Source organism: Stegastes partitus, unplaced genomic scaffold (genome assembly GCF_000690725.1).
Source record: "Stegastes partitus isolate 25-593 unplaced genomic scaffold, Stegastes_partitus-1.0.2 Scaffold427, whole genome shotgun sequence".
Lineage (NCBI taxonomy): Eukaryota > Metazoa > Chordata > Actinopteri > Pomacentridae > Stegastes > Stegastes partitus.
Window position 1 is genome coordinate 139,673 of NW_007578158.1, and position 10,139 is coordinate 149,811.

General features: G+C 39.6%; 1 protein-coding gene across 1 annotated transcript in view; it reads right to left on the reverse strand.

The window, feature by feature from the left end:
* The window catches only part of grin2da (glutamate receptor, ionotropic, N-methyl D-aspartate 2D, a), a 206,682-nt gene that overhangs the window by 41,194 nt on the left and 155,349 nt on the right, over positions 1-10,139 (reverse strand). The window contains exons 11-14 of the mRNA XM_008286034.1: positions 9,421-9,546; positions 8,348-8,460; positions 3,527-3,643; positions 2,765-2,925 (exon numbers count right to left, since the gene is read on the reverse strand). Coding sequence (XP_008284256.1) covers positions 2,765-2,925; positions 3,527-3,643; positions 8,348-8,460; positions 9,421-9,546 — 517 coding nt within the window. The remainder of the gene's footprint in view (positions 1-2,764; positions 2,926-3,526; positions 3,644-8,347; positions 8,461-9,420; positions 9,547-10,139) is intronic.

Genomic DNA, 10,139 nt, shown 5'->3' on the forward strand with positions numbered 1-10,139 from the left:
AAGAAAGTTTCTATTTCATGTTTCCATAGAAACCTCTGCAATGAGTCACTATGTACTTATACCTAACACTAATACTGGACCAACATAAGCTGACGTGCTTTGTGTTTTTTGTTTTTTTTAATTGTTTCTGCCCCACAAAAATGAAGCCATGTTACTTTTTAAACCCACCGTGAGTACCTGAACCTAGATTTTTTGTTCTGCCATTTTTAAAAAAAAAATAATTCTTCTGTTCTGCTTGGAGTGGCCTATTTTGAAATACCAAAATGTCCGCTCTGATCAAGGTCCATTACTGTGCATAAGACTTTCCAGACTCCATGCAGCAATCAAAACGTTTAATCCTCTGAACTCCAAAACCCATCAGTGGGTGTTAAAAGCATATTTTCTCCAAAAATAAAATAAATAAATAAATAACAAAGAAAAGAAAAGAAAAAAAAGAAAAGCAACCAAAAAATGACACTATTTCGGTCAGTTTTTTTTTTTCAAAAGAAGAAAATTTCAAGGTTTTGAACCTTCTGACAGACCATGAACTATTCATCTGTGGCTTACTCCTAAATCAAGAACATCTAGTAAGGGAAAAATATCAAAATCTGCCAAATGAATCGTTACCAAACAACTTCTTCACCAATACGTTTGTAAAGGTGTGTAATAACATGCCTTAAAATGTTGAAGTTCAACTCCTGTGGGAAACCGTGAAAAAAACCTGCTCAAGTTAGGGTACCGATAGCCAGTTGACGAAAAATCGATTAAGTAACTTATGAGCGGTCAAATCAGGGTTTGTTCATGATTCTGAGTTGACTGTTAGCATTTGTATTTCACCGCAAACACTTCTTTGTTGAAAAAGGCCACACTGGAGGCAACAGTGCTAAGCACCGAGCCACCTTGCAGCCCTAAATACTGAATATAAATCAGTAAATTAGTTTTGTTTTCGTGCAACAATGCAAATAACTACGTGGTGGGACTGGGTTCCTGGAGTTACTTTTTAGAGCGTACAGGCGTGTTCAGTTTACATACACTGTGTAGCAAATAGAAATAATGTTGGTAATCCTAACTGACCTAAAACAGGAAAAGTTTGATTTAATGTCAGACAGTGAGTGTCTTTTTATAACGTGTATGTAAACTTCTGGTTTCAACTGGGCGGGTACACAGCGCTGTTACTGAACCTGTGCTGAAATTTCTCAACTACAACTCTGCCAAAATAAATGCTGCATCCGTTTGAATCATATCACCAACAGGCGGCCTCTTCGATGAATGTGTCACACTTACAGACTTCAGAAGTTGCATTTTTATACATGGTGCAGGGCCGGTTAATGTTCAAGAGGTTAATATTGAGGTTATAGTTTGCTGTGGTGATAAACTGGACTAGAAACACTTCTGATGTTGAGTGTAATATCAGAATCACACTCCAGCTTAATGCGGTGCAGGACAGCCCTCCCACCGGCTACGACCTGAGTTGGTTATCAGGCATCGGGGTGGGGGAAACTGATGTATTTTAGTCCATTAAATAATCAGATAAACATGGTTTTGTTGTAATTAATGATCTGGAGCCTGAGAAACAACATTTAAGTTGAATCATGTAGCATCTGTGATTAAACAGGTTTCCCACATAGAGCTGTGTAAAAGAAAGAAAGATCATAAATCCTACAAAATGGACATAAAAAGAAGAAAAAGCCACATATTTCATTTGTTAATGATTAGTTCAGACATTTACCAACAGCTGATTTCATGTTTTCTCACAGTCAGCGGGTGAAGATACCAGTTTAGAAGAAATGTCATTTTTAAAAACACTGTACTGATTCAGACAGTGTTTTAAGTTCATCTTTGAGTTTCACCAGGTCTGCTAATATTGTTTTTTTTTTTAAATATTAATCACATAGAAATTGTAAAATCGATTTTTGGTCAATTGGCTATTGGTACCCTAACTTGAGCAGGTTTTTTTCAGGGTTTCCCACGGGAGTTGAACTTCAACATTTTAAGGCATGTTATTACACCTTTACAAACATGTTGGTGAAGAAGTTGTTTGGTAACGATTTAATTGGCAGATTTGTGAAAAATCTCATACAATGCCCTTACTAATCATTCAAAGCTGAGTTTAAAATCATGATATTTCATCAAATTGACTTTATTCTACACGTTGCATTGAAAAATTTGCCAAAAATTAACCAGATTCTGTACAAATCTGAACAGATTTGCACAGCTTGGCACAGTCTTGAAGCAGTTAGAGACCCCACTACAAGCAATGGTCACATGACAAAGATTCTGAGACTTTTTCTGAACTAGGATGAACTGCAGGCTGTGTTTATATAGACAAGAGAGAAAAAAGATTTTTAAAAAAAGATATCTAAGTAGTATAATATTTAGAGTATGTAGAGTCACCATTTCTTTTCCAGTATTTGTAACACCTGTGGATTAGAAAAGTGTTTTGTTTTTTTTGTTTTTTAATTATAGTAAAAATAAATAATCAAAGGAATATATGACATGAGGATTACAGTGCATGTTTTCACCAGAATCAAACTAGACCAACAGGTGAGATAAATTAAGTAAAAAGATCTGTGTAGCCGAAGTGCTTATGCATGTTGTTTAATGAGTATTAATGGCAGAAATATGTTGTGTAAGAATAGGAAGAAAAATATTTGCAGAAATGTAGTATATTTTGTGACAAAGAACACTTAATCTTCCACTCCCTGATAGCTCTAGTTCCTTTACTCTTCTAGTTGTTTCTTTATTCATCACTGTTCTCACCTTGATTATCCTGTTATTTCCTTACCCTGTCTTGAGGTTGTCGATGGCTTCCTCCACACCCTTCTGGTTGTTGCGGATCATATACTGGTGCATGTTGGGATAGTTGGAGCGGATGTTCTCCTCAGTGCTGCCGTTTGGTACCGTGCCGAAACGCAGCGGCGGGTACTGCTCCGTCGGCTGCTGGAACTGCACGAGACGAAGAACAGGTGGGTCGAGATTAAAGTGGCAGAACGGGGAAGAAGGAGGTCAAAGGGAGGGAGTTGAAAAGAGGTTGAGGAGCTGATCCCTGCTGCAAGGATGAACTGCTACACAAGCTTCAAAGTCTTCCCTTTTCAAAGAGCGGCCTCTGCGCTACAGTTTTGTGAAGAGCTGAGCGGGGAGTGATAAAACAGATGAGGTTTTAAAGTGTCAGAGCAGCAGGATACAGTTTTGTGGGTTCTGCTGAAACTGCACTGAAAAATAAGTATACAGTACTGCACTTGTTTTTCCGTTAAGCGGTTTTGAAGTGCTCTCTTGAAGAAAGATGTGCAACAAAGCAACGAGCATGTGTGGTAGTGATGATCTTATTTTTTTATTCATCCCCTTTCTTCTTTTTCTTATCCCATCTCTGAGAATAAAAAAAAGGCTTGAATGAATTTTTAAAGTTTTAAATTTCATTAACTTGCATGTCACTTTGAATTCTCAATAAGCTGAGTGTCTTTGCTAATCTATCCACCTATCCGTCCATCTGGCTGTCCACCTGTTTGTGAATCCATCCATCAGTTTATCCCTCCATCCCAGATTGTACCTTTTTATCCGACAGCCCCGACACCGTGTCGATGTACTCCTCCTGGATCATAAAGGCAGCCAGGTTGGCAGTGTAGGAGGCCAGGAAGATGACAGCGAAGAAGGCCCACACCAACACCTGTAGGAAAAGTGCGGTGGAGTTAAGATCAATGAGGGCTGAACCTGACAGGTGTGAAAGTATTTTAAGATTCCAGTGACACTAGTTGCAGTTTTTTTTGACATTTCACTGTTAAACCAACTGCTGAAGCTCCGTCTTGCCTGGAGGGTCGAGTCGTATTTGTCAGCACTGTACTTCAGCTTTCAAAAAAAACCCAAAAAACACGTCACTGCGATGTTGGCATTTGTCCTTTTATTGCCTAAACTTACATTTGTATTAATGATAAAGTGACATGTTGTAGATTCTGCTGAAGAAATCCTATTTTTCTACTATTTCTGCTCCTGACATCATCATGTTTTAGCATGCCAGTCACAATAAATACAATTATTGTGCCTAAATATTTGCCTTCTACCTACCTTTAAGTTCAGTTAATACACTGTTGTAGAAAGCACCAGCCTACAACTACTCACAATTTTGCATTTTTATACTTCGTCTACATTCATCTGACACCAGTAGTTATAAGCATTGTTTAAAGGACACTCCAGAGATTTGTCAGTGACATACAATAGGGTGAGGTAGCTAATGTTTAGTTTCTGGTATAATTCACGCTTAAAATGATTATTCCCTTCATTAGGCCATAATGGAGTCCAGTTGTTTCATTCCGGAGAAAAGCACGAATTAATCCACATCATAAAACCAAAATCCACTGCTGGTATTTGTCATTGTTGTACAATTTATGGTCAGCGGCTGATAGGCTCAATTTGAAATTGTGTTTTTAATAGCATTTGGCTCCAGAGGCTGCAAGAGGGAATTGCCTAAAAGTGTGTGTGAGGGGAAAAAAAAACAACAATATGCCAGACCAAAGTATTTGGCAATGAAAGCAGATGGCATGAATCTGATATCAAGTGGGGCTGATTGCCTGTTGCTCCACCTCTAATGGATTTGCCACATTGTCTTGTCAGTATTAGCTCACAGTTTGGTAGAAACATTAAAGAGGTGATGAACACAATGGATTATCTACCGAACAAATTTGACAAAGATTAGAGAACCGACTGTAGTGGAAACTTAGATCTTGTTAGTTTAGTTTTTTTCTATTACATTTTGCTCATATCTTTATCTCAAACACATGACCTTTAGCTGCAATTAGGTACTTTGTACACATGATGTTGCCTTTTAAGTAAAGAATCTGAACACAGCTACCACTGATGCTCAACACAAGCTGCAAACTGTAGCAAACATTAAACATCCTTTGAAAGGTTGTCTAAGGACTTGGAGTTAATTTTGCTGCTTTTATTGCTGCAAGATGCTGCACTGTTGACATTCAGCCAGGCAGCAAGTGAGAGATGTGGATTAGTCTTAGCGCTACATTTGCACTGTGATGAACGGAGCTATTTGTTTAAACAGTACTCTGTGCTTATGCCAAAAGTTAATTTGCATAATTTTCTTAATGAATAAGATGAAAAATGTACACTCTCAGCACTGGCAACGTAGGCATGGTGAAAAAAATCTTCCAAATTGGAGTGTTGAAGGACAGACTTCTTATAATGTCTCCCTGGTGAGTTTTACGACCCTTGGACTGATATAAAACCTATTAAAACTTTAATGTCTAATATAAGTAATACATGGTTGTCAATTATCCATACACTGCTACTCAGGGATACTCAGCGATGACGTTGAACAGACTTTAAGCAGGTATGAAAAATGAACAAATAAATGCAAGTCAATTAGAGAATCAACCTCTATTAAAATTTTGATTTATTCTGCAATCTATTTTTTGATGCTTTTGATTAGCTACGGTTGTCTCATGATATCTTAGCTGGCAAGTGGAATGAAAATGGATCAGATTTGGAGTGATGGTGCTATAAGAGGGAAATCATCCTAAAGACACGGTTGTCTCTTCTGTCTTTAGTTGCATGAAGGGAAAGAGGCAAAGAAGTCATTAATAATTCTGTACCTGCAGGCTGACATACAGCAAACTATCAGTTTAGCTAAACAGCACAACATTTCCAGAGAAAGAACTGAAAATAATCGGCTTTCCTTCTCTCTCCTGACCCCCTTTGTGAAGCTTTTTGAGCAGCTAATGAGCTCTTGAGATGATTGGGGTTGTTGTGGAAAGTACTTGGGCAGATAGTCAAAAGAAAGGAGCGAAAAAAAGAAACACCTTGAGTGTTTTTCTTTTTTTTTTTTTTTTATAAACTCCTGTGGCTCTTTGCTCTGCAGCAGAGAGTGGGTGGAGGCTTCAACTGATTTTTCGCTTCATGTTGTGAGGGCACAAAGTAACAGCAGGTACTAAATGGGACCACTGTGGTGAAGCAAGTGAAGGAACACTGCTACAGAACTGACTGCAGGTAAAATGAGATGTTTTTTCCCCTCATATGTGTCTCAAGATCTAGCTGAGATCTGACCAAAAGATCATATGATGATAACACAATGACCTTCAGGGGGTCCAGATCCACGATGAGAATCCTGATTCTAACAGCAACTCATGTTTTCACGCCATTAGCTGTGGATTTGGCTGCTTGGATGCAAAGTCTCTCGACTGAACCCATCTCAAAAATCTCTGCATCCTGTTTTCTCTGTTTGTGTAGTGAGGATGAGGTGGGTATTTCTATCTTCCGACACTTTCGATGCTTGTGGAGTTTCCACCCTGTAAGACCAGCTATAATCGGTATCGAGCGTTGCAAAGCTCTTGTCAGAGAGTCACAAAATGCTGTTTATCTTCTTTACTCGGGAGAAAGGAGACATTAAAATCATTTCAGACGGTTGTTTGCAGCGCAGATACGAAGGAGCTAAAGTTTCAAGAGTTGCAACACATATGCACAAACAAAACTCCAACAGCGCACTACCAGACGATAGTTAATTGCTACTTTCGGATTCACAGCCCCAACTAACCCCACGCACTGCAACAACAACAGCCTTAGTAAAAATAACAGTATAAAATACACTATACTTGGCATCAATCTACATTAGTTATCAAGTTTATAGTTTACAGGGTTGAAACGGCATTAACACTATAAGTACAGAGGAGACGACGGACATCTTTTCTGATTTCTGCACAGGCAACCGCCTTAATTCATCAGCTAAGGGATTCATAGGAATGCAGACAGAGTTCACGAAGTAAAACCTTTGCATCTAGTGTAAAAAGCAAATATCTACATTCACAACCTGCACAGTCTCTGATAAGAATTCACAACAGCATTTCTTTCAGGATGTTGTTCCAGTTCTTCATCTGTCAACAAAATAAGCTGCACCTCAGAGATGTGCAGTGTCCAGTGAGCTTTGTCCTAATTGTGTCACAGTCAATTAAGCTTTTGCTGAGTTCAGAAGGGTGTGCTATGAAGAGAGATTAATGGGTTAGCAGGTAGCTTAAAGTTGGTTCTACGACATGAAGGTGGCTCTCTTTTAACCTGCTGCATCGCCATGGTGACTGATGATGCAGAGCTAACCTGCTCTGTTCAGAGTTTGGGAAATAAACTGGCGGCAAGAAGCATCTCCCTTTCAACCGGTTCTGTGCCTGAGCACATTCTTTCACAGTGCTCAATCCTCCGCTGAGGAAAAACGTTCTATCTGCAAACCTGTTGAGCCATACGTCAGAAATAGCACCAAGCAAATATGGACACTGCTTTACACTGAAAACAGGTATTTTTGAGTTTGAGTTGGACAAAGGCTGATGTACTTACCACGCTTCCTACATACCTAGATGGACTTTTTGAGTATCATGTTTAAATGTGCAGCTGTCACGTAAAAATAAGTGGCTGCATTGAGAGCGCACTGATTGGGGAAATAAATGTATTCACTTACCAATAACAATTTCCTACCAGCAGTCCTCTGTGGCATTATTTGCAGTAATACTGTTGCTTTTTTTTTTTTATCGTGATGAATTATTAAATTCCTCATCGCTCTCGAATATAATAACTTGTTTCTCTCACCTGAAGTAAGCACATTGTTGGTCCATTTTGCGTGGAAGACGTAACAAATGCAGTGTCAAACATCCCCTTTTATGGAAGTGTGCTCAGAGCTTGTTAAGGCAACCAGATTCATAAAGAAACTTGATAACTCCTGTCATTATACCTATTATCTCTGATTGGGGTTTTACATTTGGTCAAACCAGAAAATGCAACGAAAGCCTGACTATGTCAACCTTACTTCTTAATACATCCTTTGGGTTGAGTCTGGAAGTTTAGACAATAGTAAGATTTAGCCATTTATTTAATAATGCAATCTGTATGATTCCTCATATGCCAAAATAACATTGTCAAATTACTAACCTCCTAGTCTGATCTGTTTTTTTTTAACACAACAGTGTGAGCATCAAGAATCACCTCACTTATGGAAGTTTCACAAGTGATCCTGCATCCAACATCGTTCAGAATTTTTGCAATGCCATCTCGCCCTTGATACTCATATTGGAATTCATGCAACTTTTACGTCACTTTTGACTGACATGTGGCCCAATTTTGCCCCAGTGGGAGTCACTCGTACGTATTTGAGTTGAATAATAGGATCAGATGAGATCAGAATAAAAAAGACCTGTTCACTATATTTTAAAAAGTAATTAAAATGATAGTGAAGCAAAGGTTAAACTACTAGATGTAGCTGCAGACTTAATTTGACCCACACACCATCAATTAATGTCAGTCGGACCGTGGCCCGTCGTGCAGAATAAATTAAACAAGCAAAGCCAGCAGCCTGTCAGTCAGTCAGCTAAATGGTGAAGTTGTTTACCATGATCTTGCTGGTGGTTCCTCTGGGATTCTCCACAGGCACAGAGTTGTTGAAGACCAGCGCCCACAGCAGCCAGACAGACTTCCCTATGGTGAACTTAGATCCACCCGACTCTGACAGAGAAAGAGACAGAGTGTTGAAGAGATAGAAAACAGCACAGGAGGGAGGATGCTGGATCAGGATGTGAGCATTTGCAGGATCTGCTGGGTTTTCTGCAGTGAGAGCACCATTACGGCAGCTATAACTCTGTTTACTGGGATGATTGGCTTGCAAATGTAAAATCGAGCTGTCCCACACTTTGCAGTGGCTCATAAATGTGTCTTTAAACTGTGCACATTAATTTGGCCCATGAAATAATATTTTTAAGCACAATAGGAGGGTTAAGCTCTCTACAGGTGGAATCTGGAAAAGGGAACTGAAATGATGTACGATCCTCTGCAGTTGCCAAAAGCTGGAGAGCATATTTTTTGACCTCAGCTACTCTTCATCATATACAGTTTTTACAAGTTCTGCAGGATATGAATAATAAGTAAAGAGGAGATTAAAATGTTTAAAAATGCAAGGAGTCGAAAGTGGAAGCATTTTAGCACCGAAGAAGCAACAGAACTGACAACCAAGGGATGAACGAACACCTACCTGTCACTCTAATGCAGTTTAATTCCACTTGTGTCAGTTTATTAGAAGGTAATGAATAAGATTTCCAAATGATTATTTAAAATGAATGTGGCTCCACAGTGGAGCAGGAAGTAAATAGTTGGAATAAATGATGAGCTGACAAGTGCAGCAAAAATGTTGAAATCAAGCATCAATGCACCGTTGGTGTTTGTTTCATTAAAAATAAATAAGCCGGGTTGTGGGTGTGGAGCGATTGTTTTGACTCATGTGCAGTTTAAAAGAGAGAGAGAAAAAAAAAAAGCAGGCTTGCTTTGCATAATTTGAGCAAACGCCCTCCTCAAAATCAGCCCCCCCTCGCTTACATAACTGACGAAGTGACAAGTTGGTAATAACGTTAGAAATGAGCAGTGGCGGTGGGTTGATTGGCGTGCCGGCGCCGAAGCGACTCCGTCTCTTACTCTTGGCGCTCTGCAGGCTGCGGTTGTATCCCACGGGGCTGAAGAACTCAAAGATGAAGACGGTGACAGCCACCACCGACAGGCACATCACAAACATCATCACCCACACCGCTGGGCTGTAGGGCTCTGCAACACACACAAACGCAACGCACGCAAATATCAGATGAAGTTTCAGAAGTTCGCCTGTCATCTGTCATGTACCACTTTATTCAATGGAAATCTGAGTGTCACAACTGGACTGTGGACAAGAGAAAGCTGCCCTGGAGGTAGAAACCCTCGTTGCACCAGCTCGTAACCTGTGGAGATGAGGATATTTCAATGTTCTGCTTAAAAAAAAGAAAGCCCAAAATCCATTGGCTGAACTCCAGCAACAGTTGGTTTTTTGACCTATGAAACGAAATTTGAACACAATAATGACCTATTACCACCCTGTGAAAGAGAACTTGTTACTAAACAGTTGCTCATTTACACATCAAGGAAAAACATTATTATTCTTGTAGGTGTGTTTCTGGCCATCTGCTGAGTGCAAGGTTCAGTATTCACTCTTATCCGCCAATTCCTGAGGGGAATTTCTGGGTCTTTAGCTGCCAAATGCTCCTCTCTGGTTACCAGTCTGTCTCTAACTGTGTCTGTCTGCTGCTTGGTGCTTAGCAGGCGTCTTCTGCTGGCAAAAATGGCCGAAACAGTCCAGCGGTGAGCTAAACAGTTAAAATAGGAGA